General features: G+C 48.8%; 1 protein-coding gene across 4 annotated transcripts; it reads left to right on the top strand.

Annotated features, from left to right (window-relative positions):
- Positions 1-9242: 9242 nt before the first annotated feature.
- On the top strand, positions 9243-13829 carry LOC123161352 (uncharacterized). 4 transcript variants are annotated; one of them, XM_044579195.1, is made up of 4 exons: positions 9243-9825; positions 10404-10518; positions 11185-11778; positions 11858-12143. In XM_044579195.1, exons 2-4 carry the CDS (start codon positions 10490-10492, stop codon positions 11946-11948), a joined length of 714 nt encoding a protein of 237 aa, XP_044435130.1. In that variant the 5' UTR covers positions 9243-9825; positions 10404-10489; the 3' UTR covers positions 11949-12143. The 4 variants fall into 4 exon arrangements, with proteins under 4 accessions (XP_044435130.1, XP_044435127.1, XP_044435129.1 ...); XM_044579192.1 differs by adding an exon at positions 13340-13829 and having other exon boundaries at positions 9245-9825; positions 11185-13181; XM_044579194.1 differs by adding an exon at positions 13340-13829 and having other exon boundaries at positions 9246-9825; positions 10404-10505; positions 11185-13181.
- Positions 13830-16013: the final 2184 nt, after the last annotated feature.

Raw genomic sequence — 16013 nt, 5'->3', positions numbered from 1 at the left:
ACAGTTGTATAATATGAAGGAGAGCGCAAATGTGCAATAGTATTGTAATTTTTTCCAGTTTCATTGTGCTCGAAGTTGTAAGCCTCGATCCATCACTAAACAGCATCGATGGTGGTGTTTTAGTCATTGGTCACCTCTTTTAATCCAACTCTGTTCTCAGATGCGGTTGGAAGCATGGAAGCCAGTTCCAATTCCCCGTCAAATATGTAGCTGTACCCCTCCAGCATGCTTGGATCAGCGACGTCTTCAGCTAACTGATCCTCAACCACCATGTAATCTGCAATCACACTAGAATGGGATACCAAACCTCCCTTTAAAAAAAATGTGGTAGTGTTGTAACTCTTGTTGCCACCACTACCATTGACAATCGGCCATAGCACCAGAAAGATCTGCAACGCTTGCTGCACAAGCATCCTTTTCCTCTGTTCAATATCCTGGATACTGTAGACGGTGAGGGAGTCGGAGTTTACTTGGATCAGGAGGAGGATGGTGCCCCAGAGGACGAATGTCAGCTCGCGGAATGGACCAGCCTGCAGCAGTCCGATGGTGTAGGGCGCCAGAACAGTGGACAGTGTACATTTTCCAAACGAGGAGGCGGAGGAACCCGTGGCTCGGTGGCTGTACCGCCGGCGGAATGAGTCAAATAGCTCGAGGACGACCCACACCAAGCTGCCGAAGAGGACCAGAATTTCTACGGGGATAAGACGAGGTTCGGTGCTGCCCAAGCGATGGACCAACGTTGTGGTGTTCTTGAAATCCATGGCGTCTCGGATCAACTGGCACCTCTCTAGATTTATTTCTCCTCAATTGGGTTATCCAGACCTGTTTAGGTTGACACTCAATGGGCTATTCAAGACTGGAACGCCGTTGAATTCTTCAAAAATATTAGTCGTCTATATTTGTTTGTCTCTAAGGTAGGTGGCCGCAGTCGGTCTTGTTGGTTAGATTTATGGTCAAAGTTGAACCTTGGAAAGCATGAGTGCGCTATATTTTGAAACGGAGGGAGTATTTCATTTTATCCTAAACCAAAGCATCCAAAGTTTGATGAAAGAATAATCATGCGACCACACCAAAGCATGTAAAGTTTAAGAAGGAATCCATGTTGGACGTAGGTGATTTTAAGGTGGTCAGCATCAGCACAGCTGTGTATGGAGCGACGGGTAAGTTGTGCTGCGCTCCCACTTAGAGCATCTCCCGCCATTGAGCCCTTCACGAGGCGTTTTTTTCGCAGTTTGGAGCGCTGCGGGCGAAAAATTTAGCCTGCAGGTGAAGAAATTTCCACTAGTTGCGCCCCCAGATGGCTCGTCTCTCATCTGCTCGGCCATGCCACCTACACCTCCATGGCCACCTACTTCTGCTCCTCCTACTCTCCACCCGACGTCGCCGCCGGACGTGCCCGCTCGTCGGCGCGCTCCCGCTCGCAGGCTGCGCCCTCCCGCGGCCGCGCTCGCCTGTCCGCGCCTAGGCCACCGTCCTCCTTCCATCCCGCCGTCCTCCTCGTCCGTCCACGTCCAGGCCGCGCCCGCTCGCCGGCCGCGCACTCCCGAGGACCTGCACGCCATCCCGTCTGCGTCGTCCGTCTGCGAGCACGGTGGCCACCCCATCTGCGCTGGAAACTCCGACGGGCGGCTCGGGCACCGCTCCCCCCTGCTCGCTCGCGGGGGCGGCCCGAGGAGCTCGTCCGCGCGCGCCAGCAACTCCCGCTCCCCCTCCACGTACATGGGCGCGAGGGCGACCTCGTTGGCGCGTCGTCGGCCGGCGATGCCTCCTTTGCCACACGTCGGCTCAGCTCTACCGTGCGTGTGCCCACCATGCCAGACTCGCGCTCGGGTTGCCGCTGCTGCTCACGTCCCGGTCGCCGGACCCGCGTATGCTCTCCACGGAAGAGCTCATGGACGACGGCGACCTGGCCGCGCTCGACGCCGTCACCGCGGACCGGCCAAATGCCTTGGACACGGCCCTGGTGGTGCCGGTGCCGGTACCGTTCGGGAGGAGGAGGTCGGTACCATGCTCCGCCCGCCCGGCCACGTGCTCCGCCTGGCCGCCGCGCTCCGCCCTGCTACAGGGCGCCGTGGATTTCGCCGTGCTTGGCTGGGGCCTGATCGGCCACCACGCCCGCCGTGACATGGTCGAGCTCGCAATAATAGCGGAGATAGAGGCGGGTGTGCATGCACGTGGTGGGCGAAAATAGGAGAGAGAGCGAGGAGAGAGGCTGACTTGTGGGGTTTATGCATGCAAAACATAACGCTGGTGCCCCCAGCTGCCCCCAGGATCCTGGGTTTGGCCTAGGATAGCCGGACATAATTTCGGCCAAATCCGGCGCAAAACGTGAGTCTGGTAGTGCGACTGGGGCAATTTTTTACTGCCTGCGCCTAAAAAGTTGTCCGGGGGAGGGGGCTCGTGGGGGGACGGCTGGAGATGCTCTTATGACACTTCCGCATTAAGAGAAAAAAAATGGTACTCAAGAGCTGAGGTGAAGCAAGAGACACATATTCATGTAGGTGTGACGTATTATTAAGATCGTCATCAACTGGTCCAGGCCAGACGTATAGCAGCATGAAATTCGTTGTCCGACGTACTGCAAAAGCAGTTGAAGTGGGGCCGAGCAATAATGCTCTAGTTGATGTGCTGACGCTGATGAAGCTGATGAAGTGGTCTCAGTTTCATGTCTGTGGAGAATAATTTGGTGCATCGATAACTGATTGATTGTACATTAGGCACATATATATAAGATACAAGGGGTGCGACCGGTGTCTTGTCTCCTAAGATAGACGTACATACAAAGGGAGACATACACTACATGTACTGCATACGAAACCCAAACCTACGTACATGTACACATGTTCAACAGCCCCCGCAGTCGAAGCGTCGCCGGTGACGCAGAGACTGGACCGAAAGCCCTCGAATGTCAAGGTAGGTAGTCCCTTCGTCATAACATCTGCGAACTGCTGATCGGTGGGCACATGTAGAACGCGAACACGACCAAGTGCGACGAGTCCCTGACGAATTGGATGTCGAGCTCAATATGCTTCGTCCGTCGGTGATGGACAGGGTTGGCAGCAAGGTACACCGCGGAAACGTTGTCACAGTAGACAAGTGTCGCCTTCGTAACCTCACATAGCAACTCCTGAAGTAGCTGCCGTAGCCAAGAGCACTCCGTGACGGCGTTGGCCACAGCCCGGTACTCAGCCTCGGCGCTCGACCGCGAGACTGTGGGTTGTCATTTAGACAATCACGAAATCAGAGAGGACCCAAGGTAGATGCAGTAGCCGGAAGTGGAGCGTCGAATGTCAGGACACCCAGCCCAGTCGACGTTGGAGTAGGCAACAAGGCTGGTGTCAGGTGATGTCGTCAGGGTGAGACCCATGGCTGTGGTGCCACGTATGTATCGAAGAATACGTTTTACCAGAGCCCAATGGGTGTCACGAGGAGCATGCGTATGAAGGCACACCTGCTAGACAGCGTACTGAATGTCCGGACGTGTCAGCGTGAGGTACTGAAGCGCACCGACTATGGAGTGGTAGAAGGGAGCATCGGACGCCAGAGAACCCTCGACGGCGGACACCTTAGCCTTCGTGTCGACAGGCGTGGGAGCAGGCTTGCAGTTAAGCATGCCCGCTCGCTCCAGAAGCTCGTAGGCGTACTTCTGCTGGTGCAGGAAGAAGCCAGTGGCCTGGCGCACGACCTCGATGCCGAGGAAGTAGTGGAGAGCCCCCAAGTCTTTGTGGGCGAACTCGGTGCCGAGGCGAGCTGTGATCTGCTGAAGAAGCGCTGGCGAGGATGCAGTCAGGATGATGTTGTCGACATACAGGAGGAGGTACGCGGTGGCGAGGCACTAATGATAAACAAACAGGGAGGTATCTCCGTGTGGACCGGAACCCCTGCTGCTGAAGGAAGGCCGTGATCCGCTGGTACCAGGCTCGAGGTGCCTGCTTCAACCCGTAGAGAGAAGGGGAGAGCAAGCACACGTGGTCCGGATAGTCGGTGTCGACGAAACCAGTAGGCTACTGAAAGAACACCTGCTCGTTGAGATGGCCATGCAAGAAAGCATTAGACACATCGAGCTGGTGGACTGGCCAGGCGCGAGAAACAACAAGCTGGAGGACAGCGCGAATCGTGCCTGGTTTGACAACCGTGGCGAAGGTGTCGGTGAAGTACACGCCGGCGCGCTGGCCGAAGCCGCACACCACCCAACATGCCTTGTAGCGCTCGAGAGAGCCGTCGGGGCGAATCTTGTGGCGGAATACCCACTTGCCAGTGATGACATTGGCACGGGGAGGCCGCGGGACAAGCTGCCACGTACGGTTGCGCTGCAGGGCGTCAAACTCCTCACTCATTGCAGCTAGCCAGTTCAGATCCCGAAGGACTACGCAAGCGGAGGTGGGGAGCGGAGACGGCGCCGAGGTGGATGTGGCACACGCGTACTCGTCCGACGGGTAACGCGTGCTGGGACGAAGTGTCCCAGTCCGAGCCCGAGTGACCGCACCGGTGAGGGGTGCGGCCGCAGCGACAGGGGCCGCGGCGGGGGCTGCGGCGATGGGGGCCGCGGCAGGGGCCGCACTGACGGGGGCCACGGTAGGGGCCGCGGGGACCGGGGCCGCGGCGACGGGCTATGGGGACCGGGGCCGTGACGGGGGCCGCAGCGACAGGGGCCGCCGACGCAGGGATCGCTGGCAAGGCCGAGCCCAATGCACGGCTGGGCGGTCCACCCAAGGTGGAAGCAGGGGCGAACCGCGCCACAGGAGTCGCTGAAGGTGACGGTACCTGCTGAAACCGGAACACCATCTCATCAAAGTACACATGCCACAAAGTGAAAACGTGGTGGGACAATGGATCATAGCACCGGTAACCTTTGGTGTTGGGAGGATAACCAAGGAAGATGCAAGGAAGGGACCGGGGAGCGAGTTTGTGAGGAGCAGTGGACGCGGAGCTAGGATAACAGAGACACCCAAAGATGCGAAGAGCATAATAAGACGGAACCGCACCGAAGAGGAGCTGGTGAGGAGTGTAGTTCCAGTGGGAACGACACGGGCAAATGTTAATAAGGAGGCTGGCGGTCGCGAGCGCGTCCAGCCAGAACCGGGGAGGCATGTAGGAGTGGAAAAGCAACGTGCGGACACAGTCATTAAGAGTGCGAATGACGCGCTCGGCGCGACCATTCTACAGTGACATGTAGGGACAGGTGAGGTGAAAGATGGTGTCGTGGGATGCAAGAAGATTGCGGCGACGTTGTCAAACTCCTTGCCGTTGTCAGTTTGCAAGGCGAGAATAGGACGACCGAACTGTGTGGTGACATATGAATAAAAAGCTGTGAGTGTGGCGAGAGCGTCGGACTTGCGACGGAGAGGGAATGTCCACACATAATGAGAAAAATCATCCAATATCATCAAATAGTATAAGTAGCCCGTGTTGCTTGTAACCGGGGACGTCCAAACATCACTATGCAATAACTGAAACGGTAAGGTGGAAATGTTTGTAGACTCGCTAAAGGGAAGACGAACGTGCCTGCCAAGGCGGCAAGCCTCACAAGTGTGGTTGTCAACCTTATTACATGAGAAAGAAAAACTTTGAAGAATCTGACACATAACGGTGGGATGACCAAGGCGGGCATGCCAAAGATCGACACTAGCGGCAAAGGCGGCGGGACGACGTGTGGTGGTGGCGCCGGAGGGATGCACCGGGTAAAGGTCGTCCGGGCTATCACATCAGTGGAGTACCATCCGTGTACGGGCATCCTTCATAGAAAAACCGATATCGTGAAATTCAACAGTGATAGGATTCTCACGAGCAAGGCGACGAACAGAAACGAGATTAGTGACTAAGTCCGGAGACACAAAAACATTAGACATATTGACAGGATTAGAAATAGAGGGAAATAACATATAACCGACATGTGTAATGGGTAGGGAGGAACCGTTACCAACGGTGATGCGAGTGGGAGTATGAACGGGAGTGGAAGACGTGAGGTTACCGGGATGAGCAGTCATGTGAGCGGTGGCGCCCGAGTCCATGTACCAGTCACCTCCGCCACCGTAGTTACTTGGTGACGGAGCCAAGTGTAGAGCAGCGAGGAGGACCGGATCCCACGGAGGCGGCACCTGGGGAGGAAGAGACCCTTCGTAGGCCGGTGCGGGAGCGGCGCCGTAGGCGCTGTAGGCCGGCGCGGCACCGTAGGAAGGCGCGGGCACCGTAGGGGCGGTGTTCTGCGCGGTGAAGAGCGCCTGGTGGCTCGCCAGACGAGGCCCGAGGATGCCCAGAGCGGGAGCCCGTGGAACCGGCTTCGAGTACGCGTGTACGACGTCCATCCAAGGGTTGGTTCCGTAAGTCCAAGGCGGGGTGGCCTACTGCTGCTGCTGCTGACGAGGAGCCCCCCTTGCGCCTGTTTGCGACCGCCCTTGCGGCGGTTGCCGCGGCACCCGCCAGCCTGCTGCGGCTGCTGGGGGCAGCGGGGGCTGCGGGCAGGAGGGGGTAGAACCCGAGAGGTGCGGGGGGTGCCGGCTGGTGGCGGGGCGCAGGCGCGGGCGGGGCGGCCGGTGGTGGGGCACCACGCGAGGTGCCGACGGCGAGCTCGTGGTGCTGCATGCGCTTCTTGACCCCCTTCATCCGGCCCTCCTCCAACCGCAAGTATGCCACAAACTTGGGAAAGGAGGGCTCCGTGATGAGGGAGAGGTTGGAGGCGGCGTTATCGAAGTCCTCGTTGAGGCTGACGGTGAGCGTGCTGAGGAGGAGGTCGTCATCAACCTTGGTGCCGATATCATGGAGCTCGTCTGCCAACGTCTTCAGGCGGCGGCAATAGTCATCGATAGACCGATCATCCTGATGACAGTCAAAAAATTCCTTCTGCAAAAAAAGCGGCGCTGAAGCTTGTTGTCGGTGAAGAGGCCGTTGAGCTTGACCCACACGGCGCGGGCGTCATCACCATCGCTCACAACCGTGTGAAACAGGTCCTTTGAGATGGTGGTGAAGAACCACCGGACGAGCGTGGCGTCGATCGCGGTCCACTCGGAGTCGCCCACCATGGCGCAGGAGTCGACAGAGCCGTCGGCGTGATCCACGAGGTTGTTCTCGTGAAAGAGCAGCGAGAAATACGTCTTCCACGCGAAGTACGTGGCATCAGTGGCATCGAGGACGACGGGGACGCGGTCGTGGATGTTGATGTCGCGGATGTCAGCGGGGTCCGGTCCGGCGAAGGGGTTGTAGGAGGAGGAGCCGGAGGAAGTCATGGCGGCGCGGCGGTGCGGCACGGCGGGAGCAGGGCAGCGACTTGGCAGCAGACGGGGCTGGCGACGCGCGGGAGGGCAGCAACTGTTTGGCAGCGGGCGCGACGTGTGGGCGATGCGTGCGCGGGGTTGGTCGAGCGGCTTGGCGGCTGGCGAGGCAAGCGGTGTAGCGGGCGGCCCGAGCGAGGCGTAGCGAGGCAAGCGGCGATGCGTAGCGAGGCAAGTAGTGCAGGGTACGTACGCAGGGCGGGTGGGCGGCTAGCGGGCGTGCGGGATCGGGAAAAGCGGCGAACAGGTGTGCGGGGAAGCGGCTAGCAGCGGGCGAAGACGAGTAGCGGCGGCCGGCACGGGATGCACAGCGGCGGCTAAGAGGAGGTAGCGGCGGCGGCGACGGCGGTGCGGAGGCGGCGCGGCGGCAGCGGCGGCAAGGGTTAGGCGGAAGGTAGGGGATCGACTTGCGATAGATATCATGTGAAGAATGATTAGGTGCATCGATAATTGATTGATCGTGCACTAGGCATATATATATATATATATATATATATATATATATATATATATATATATATATATATATATATATATATATATATATATATATATATATATAGGTATAAGCGGTGCGACCGGTGTCTTGTCTCTTAAGATACACGTACATACAGAGAAAACCAGATACTACAGGTATTGCATACGAAATTCAGACCTACGTACATGTACACATGTTCAACAATGTCGACATGGTGCGTGATAGTCTGTTTTCCCCATACAACTCGTATACTGTCTAGAAGTGCATTTCAAATAAGCAAGCACATTCATGAAGAGGTCGATGAGCTTACAGCTGCCGCGTTCATATGTGCATGTAGTAATTCAAGCACACCGCAGGTATAGGCCCATAATTCACTGCCTCCTTTCTAGTGGACTCATGCGCTCTATGCACTTATATTTATCTTGCCTCAAGAAACGTTTCAATGTACTCTCCCTCAGTAACTTCAGAAAACGTCTTATATTAAGTTAGGGAGGTAATCCCTCCATCCCATGATATAAGAGCATTTTTTGACATTACACGCTAGTACTCATGATTTCAGCAATTTCAAGGCAATTTAAATTAGCAAAGGAAAACCGTTTTCACATTAGAACCACGTATGAAGGCCCTGTGCCATCCCATGGAATCGCAATGTGTTCACCACCTAAAGCAGGACCGTGATGATAACATGACACAGTAGCCGATTCCGTAGGAAACCGGCGATGGGTGAGTATTTATGTGTTGCTTGACATGAATGTGTCTACACAACCACGGATATGGATTGTGTTTTGCAGACCTGCCTTCATAAACGTGTGTCTTTTGCCAACATGATGAGTCTGTTAAACACTTATTTTTTGAGTGTAACTTTGCTCGTGCAGTCTGGACCATAGTTTAACTAGATTCTAATATATATCCCCATGTAGTGCGTGTAACATGTTCGGTAATTGGTTGCGGGTTATTGATAAATAATTTTCTACACATCAACTTGTTAGAGCGGCTGCATTATGTTGGGCATTGTAGCTTACCAGAAATGATGTGATTTTTAACAATAAATGTATTTCATCTTCTGTGCAGGTTATTCATGCGTGTACGCGATGGTTTCGTATTTGACCTATCGTACAGAGGCCGGGTGACAGAGACATTTTTATGCAGGCATCTACATGGCATAGATGTCGGTGTAATCTCTAGATAGGATTTGCCTCAACCTAGGCTGGACTGATTTATTTTGTAATAATTTTTTATAGGTTTATTGGCCTTGTTGGTTGCGTGCATCGTGCTATGCAGAGGCCGGATATTCTTCCAATGTGGTAGTATCAATTGAATAAAATGTTCTTTTGTTGGAAAAAAACCGTATAATGAAAGGAAACGGATTCTAGTCGGGCAGCGACGGGGAAGCCCTGCTGGAGGTGGTCGGCTTCTACGCTACGGAGGGGACGAGTGGTGGGGCGCCGCCCGATCTCCCGACCTTATCTCTCGCCAACACAGCACAGCCACGTCTTCTTCCCCGTTTCTTCAAGCTGATTTCTCATCCATCACTGGCACCGTGTCTCCAACGTGGATGTGGCTGCCGGCTGCCACTTTCTTTCTCAACCACGGCGATCCGCCACCATCTCCATTTGCACCAGCAGCGAGCCTTCTGCACCCCACGCGATCCATCGCCACCCCTGTTTCTCACTGTAGGGCGCGCCGGCCTCACTCCAACCTCCCCACTCCCCCGCTCTCCACCTTCGCCGGACCCCTCCTCGCTGACTTACCCCACATGGCGAGGCATGCCGTGATGCCGTCGCCCGAGCTCCGACGACAACATCCCTGTCCTCCTTGATCTCATGTTCTCAACCCCCAATGCGCAGGAAGGAAGTGGTCGGCTGTTTGGGTGTTGCCGTTCCTTGCCAAGTGCCCGGCACGCATCTAGTGTCCCACTCCAACCAAGCTCCACTCCACCATAGTCAAGGCTTAGAATGCCCTTTGTCGACCGGGAGGAGTCATAGCAGCTTGCTCTGCAACTGCACTGTCAAATCAGCAACCATTATCATGTGGTAGCTTGGTGTTGGTACCAATATCAACCGGATGAACAACAACGAGGTACTTACTATCCCATGCATTAACTGCGTTGATCATTGCATTATGGCTGCTCCTCTAGGAAGATTGTGTGGCCCAACTTTTGGACTACCACCTCTTTTCCCGTTTAGAAGGCTCAGCGTGTAATCCCTAGGTCCACAAATTAACAAACTCAACATGATTTTTATATCACAAAAAATATATCATTAAAAAATTGACTGTTCTAAATCGAATGTGAGATTTTTTAGCATGGAAATTAAATGCCCGAGATGGCAAATTTTGTTATTGCCATAAAACCCGTTCATTTTACCATGCTTAAAAATTTGACATCAGATTTTTAGCATTTCCGTTTTTATAATACTCCCTCCGTCCGGAAATACTTGTCATCAAAATGGATAAAAGGAGATGCATCTAGACGTATTTTAGTTCTAGATACATCTCTTTTATCCATTTTGATGACAAGTATTTTCGGACGGAGGGAGTATGTATTACATTGGTAATATAGACCACTTAGATATAAGTGTGAGACCTATAAACGGGAATGCGGGGAGTAGTTTTTAGTTAGGCTAGCTTTGCAATTCATTGGTTTGCTTCATTGGCAGAGTGAATCGAAAGAAGCTAAGGTTGCTTTTGTTTGGTTGTCATGCCAATTGGTGGTTGCCATGTTGGTTGATAGTTGCATGTGCAAATGAGGCTTCCCCCAAGTGAGTGGCATTGGTAAAGTACTAATTTGGTTCAGTGATTTTAGTGCTGTTCATAATATGTGTTACATGATTTGATATGTGATATATATGATACTTACAGACAAATATGCCAGTTAGTAGTCTAGGCTTCGTTTCCTAGATGGCTACATTCTTTTTTTTTTTGAAAAGCAGATGGCTACATTCTTGTGTATTATTATTTGTTCGTTGGTCGGAACAACGGTGGTTCTTTTCTATAATAACCAGTTATCTGATTCTTTAAGTGGTAGGATAATTAAGTTCCAAACATGATAAGCAGTTACCAAAATCTTAGTTGTTTAGTTACCTGAGTGTTCAACAAACAGCTACCAGTGGTCCACCACCATCTTGGTAATGACATTGCCACAATGTCTAGCGAACATACACCAATATAGTGCCCATGTCACCACATGTATGACTAATGTAGTTATATGCAGCTGTTCAGGAAGCATTTACCACCACAATTCAATATGTTTATGTTAATAACTAGCATTAACTTAAAATTTACATACACCAATTTATTTTGGACCATGAGTTCAATCTGCATGCAAACTAGTTGAGCACTTACTATAAATGAAGAAATGTCAACACCCAAATAAAATAAATTCTTCGATTTGATGAAGATCACACCTAAATGTCGTTTTCATTGATATACCTGCTGCAGGTTTGTTGCATTGGAAATCCAATTAACAATGGGGAGCTTGTTGCAACTATTGAATGAATGGGAGATCCAACTGCTTGTGCTTCTCAGCTTCATGCTACAAATATTCCTCTTTTTTACTGGTAGCCTTCGACAACGCGGCGCTAAGTTTCTTAGTGGCATCATTTGGATAGCTTATTTAGTGGCAGACATGGTAGCAGTTTACACCCTTGGTTTACTCTCAAAACAAGCGGAAAACACCACCCAGCTGACAGCAAACCACCCACTAGCTTTCTTTTGGGCACCCTTCCTGCTGCTTCATCTTGGTGGACAGGACACCATCACTGCTTTTTCCTTGGAGGACAACAGTTTGTGGTTGAGGCATTTGTTAAATTTGATAGTCCAAGTGGTCCTAGCCTTGTATGTCTTCTGGAAGTCTACTGCTTGGCGAAATGTGCAGATTCTTGTTCCGGGCATCTTTATGTTTGTTGCTGGCATCATTAAGTACGGGGAGAGAACGATGGCTCTCATGTACAGTAACCTACAAAACATCAGTGGCTACAATAGTAATGAAGAAGAAAATAGGTTGACTCATCCAGAACTGGAGGAGGATGCTAGGTACTCTAGCATTATTAGTTTTTCCTTGGATTCAACTCCGATAGTTCGACACTTATTTGCTGGATTTACACTCTTCCAGATACCAGAAGGCTTCCATGCAACAACTTGGACAAGCTATGCTCGATCACATCAAGTCCAACAGGCCAAGTTGGCCAAGTTGGTTGATGTAGGAATCATGTATTGTGATGTCTATACAAAGGCTGCAGTGCTTCGGACAAGGAGCGGCATCGTACTTCGGTGCACCTCTCAAGTATCAGCTTTCCTTGCCCTTGTGCTCTTCTTCACAGTTGGCAACAAACAGAGGTACAATAGAGTCGACATTGCAATCACGTACATGTTATTTATGGGATACTTTTTTCTGGAAGTTTGTGCAATGTTTATGATGGTCATTGTATCACCTTGGACGTGGGCTTGGCTTATGGCTAAGAAGTGGGTTCGGCTCACTCGCATATCCTGGACGCTTTTCTCCAGTAATACTATTGGGTGGCCAGAGGAGAAGATGTTGTGGTCAAACAACATGGGGCAGTACAATTTTCTGATCTATGTGGGCTGCGAGGAAAAGCCAAGTACTCCGTCCACGTCGGAACGAGTGATGAGCAGGATCAGGAAGATGACAAAAGCAGTTGGTGCTGGAGAGGACAAGTTGTTTTGGTTAAGCAAGACATTAGATACGAAGTACGAGGAGGTGGATGCGGATATCACAGATAGCTTTCTGAGGGAGATTGAAGTCATTCTCCAATCCCCTTTCGGAGGAGGACCGAGTAGGCTGTGGCAACATCTCAGTGTGAATAACATGGCAAGGGAATTTTCTAGAGATTTTACTGCAGTCATAATCAATTTGCATATATCAACAATAATACACCTCAGTGAAGTTTCAAGTGTGGATGTGGAAATAGTTGCCTTGGTTGGTGTCTGCCGGAAACTATCCAATTATATGATGTACCTCCTTGCTACACACCCTGTTATGTTGCAGGTCACTGCAACCAGTGCCAAATCAGTACTACAAGGCTTTCGTAAGAAGTTTATGATGATGATGACTGGCAGCATCAGCAAGCCCGTGGTTCTACAAAATCTCAAAGAGTTGATATCGAAGGAGGATTCCAAGTTGTCTTTGCCTGAACCATGCAAAGAAACACTGGAGGAGATGAGAGATATGTGGGTGAGGATCATCATGTATGCCGCTGGCAGGTCGCGGCCAGAGACGCATGCCAAACAGCTGGCCAGAGGACGGGAATTCCTTACCTTCATCTGGCTGCTCATGGCACACAAAAATCTTGGGTCTTCCACGTCCTTTCCAATCGAACTTATTAGCCCACCTCCTAATTTTGGGCCTTACAGTGGTGTACGAAGTTACGCCTTTGATTTTCGCCAAAATTGACAGCATATAGATGCCATCATCTGAGGTAAACAAACATATAACTACATATAAAAACCCTTTCTCATATATTTATCAACTTATAGTATTATGTTGCATATTATCCAATTAATTTTGCTTTTATCATCAACCACATATATCTGCTTGTCTAATGTTATTTATTTTATCTACTGTTTCTTTCCTTAGATCGGTTCCTCATGGCACATAGTGAGAGCTCGGGGGCGACCTGTGCCGCATGACCCAACTTCATTTATTATCTTATGTTCACACTTCCCTGCAATCTTGCTGCTACTAAGCTTGATGATTTTGGATGATATTCAATCATGCCTTAGTTAATCATGGCTACGTAGTTGTTAATACGGCTACTTACTCAAAGTACTTGTTGGATAATTAGGCCATTCATGGTTAATTCCATAATGTAAATCATGATTAAAGCAAATTATTAGCATGTGTATCTCCGGCATGATAGATTATTTAAACACCATGAACAACAACATCACACATGCATCAATCATAACTAAAAATAGGTCGGGTCATGTGGTACCTAGTGATAGTTTGCAAATGAGGTAGTCATAGTTGTTGTAGAGGCGAAGCTGTTGTTGTAGAGGGATCACCTGACTTGGAGCTCAAGACTTACTCATTAAAGAAGACATAAAGAGAAATGCTTGATTGACAATATGTCTTACAATAATTGCCGGATGCGAAACGATTATAAGTATCATTAACATGGAGATGGATTGTTGTCTCATTCGCTCACTCGATATTGGTTGACAGATCGAACAGTTGGCTAGTTGACTGGTCAACTTTTGAAAAGAAATCCCCCAAAAAAATCAAAAAATTGAGAATTCAAAACATCTTCATGAAAATTGAAAGAAAGTCCACAAACTTAAAAAATGTAATTTGAAAAAAGGTCATCTATTTTGAAATATGATAATCAAATTTGAAAGAGTTCATTGATTTAAAAAATATTAAACTTGAAAAGAGTTGATCAAATTTGAAAAAAAAAAGTTCACGAAATTTTAAAGTTCATCCGTATTGAAAACATTTCGTCCATTTTGAAAAAAAAATCATTCAATTTGAAAAAAATCATCGGATTTGGCAAAAAGTTCATCGATTTTGACAAAAAGATAATTTATTTTGAAAAGAAGTTCATCAATTTTTGGAAAAAGTTCACCTATTTTTATAAAACATCATTGAATTTGAAAAGCCTTCACCGAATTTGAAATAAAATTCACCGGTTTTGAAAAAAAGTTCATCAATTTTGAAAAAGTTCATCGAATTAGAATAAAAGTTCATTGAATTAAAAAAGTTCATTGAATTTGGAAAAAGTTCATCGAATTTGAATAAAAGTTCGCACATTTAAGAAAAGAAAAATGGAAAAGTAAAAAAGAATAAAAGAAGGGAAAGAAGTTTAAAGGTACAAGTGGTTCGTTATCTTATGGTTAGTGTGCTGCTTTCTCAATCGAGAGATCCGGAGTTCGAACCCTTGCTTGCGCACACCTTTTGTGGATGTAGTTTAAAAACAAGAAAAAAAGAAATGGGCTGGCCCAGCTTGCCATGGGGTATGCGCCGGTGTGCGCAAAGTGAAGAGACGGACGCAGCGAGCGCCGTTTAGGATTAGCCCTCTAGTCTATGGCCTACCATATCTTCCAAAATAAAAAGTAGGAGGGCCGGCCCAGCGCGGCACGGGAGTATGCACCCATTTGTGCAAAGTGAAGAAACGGGCGCCGTTTGATATGCTGCCGTTTTTCATTTTATTTTCTTACGGTTTTCCTTGTTTTTATCCTTTTCCCTTTTTTTCTTTTTCTTTGCTGGTTTCCTTTCTATTTTCTCATTTTTCTTCTTTAACTTTTCATATTTTTTGCGAATTTAGTTTTCAAATCTACGAACATTTTTTCATTGGATTTAAAAAACATTCATCAATTCAATTTTTGTTCATCAGGTTTAGAAAATGTTCATCAAATTCAAAATTTATTTATCAAATTAAAAATCTATTCTTCAGATTCAAAACTTGTTCATCATCTAGAAAAATATTCATAGAACTAGAAACTTGTTCATCCATTTTTTCAAAAAATGTTTTTGAATACAAATTTTGTTTAGAAGGTTCAAAATATTTTCATCGCATTCAAAATTTCTTCAACAAGTTTAATATATGTTCATGGAATTATAAATTTTATTGACCAAATAAAAGAAAACGTTAGTCATTATTGAAAAAATACGCAGACAATGTTTTTCATCAGAATAAGAAAATGTTCATTGAAGTCAAAAAAGTGTTCATTTTTTGAAATTGTGGACATTTTTTGAGTTCAACGACTTTTTTGAATTTAGTGAACATTTTTTGAATCACTTAATGTTCTTTGAAAATCAGAACTTTTCTTGAAATGTAAAAAAATCAGGGGGCACCTCGCGCACCACATTGGCCGGCACAGAAGGGCACGCAGGGGATCGGGGGGTATGCGCGTGATACGTCTCCAACGTATCTATAATTTTTTATTGTTCCATGCCGTTATATTATCAACCTTGGATATTTTATATTCATTTACTAGCAACTTCATAACATTTTTCGGGACTAACCTATTGACATATTGCCCAGTGTCAATTGTTTTTTTCTGCTTGTTTTTAACTTCGAGGAAAATCAATACCAAATGAAGTCCAAATGCAATGAATTTTTTTACAGATTTTTTCTGCATAGAAGACACCCAAGTGGCCCAAGAAGTGCACCAGAGGGGCCTTGTGGAGCCCACAAGCACCCCCTCCATCGGACCGTGCCTCTATAAATACTCTAAAATCCCAAAAACACTAGGGGAGTCGACGAAACACAGTTCTAGCCACCGCAAGTTCCAGAGCCACGAGATCCAAT

The sequence above is a fragment of the Triticum aestivum genome, chromosome 7B (genome assembly GCF_018294505.1).
Source record: "Triticum aestivum cultivar Chinese Spring chromosome 7B, IWGSC CS RefSeq v2.1, whole genome shotgun sequence".
Lineage (NCBI taxonomy): Eukaryota > Viridiplantae > Streptophyta > Magnoliopsida > Poales > Poaceae > Triticum > Triticum aestivum.
This window is presented reverse-complemented; position numbering and strand designations above follow the sequence as displayed.

Coding starts and splice junctions, on each gene's coding strand:
- LOC123161352 (XM_044579192.1), top strand. CDS start 10,490: ATGAGGCTTCCCCCAAGTGAGTGGCATTG. Junction 10,519..11,184: donor CCCCCAAGTGAGTGGCATTG/GTAAAGTACTAA, acceptor TACCTGCTGCAG/GTTTGTTGCATTGGAAATCC.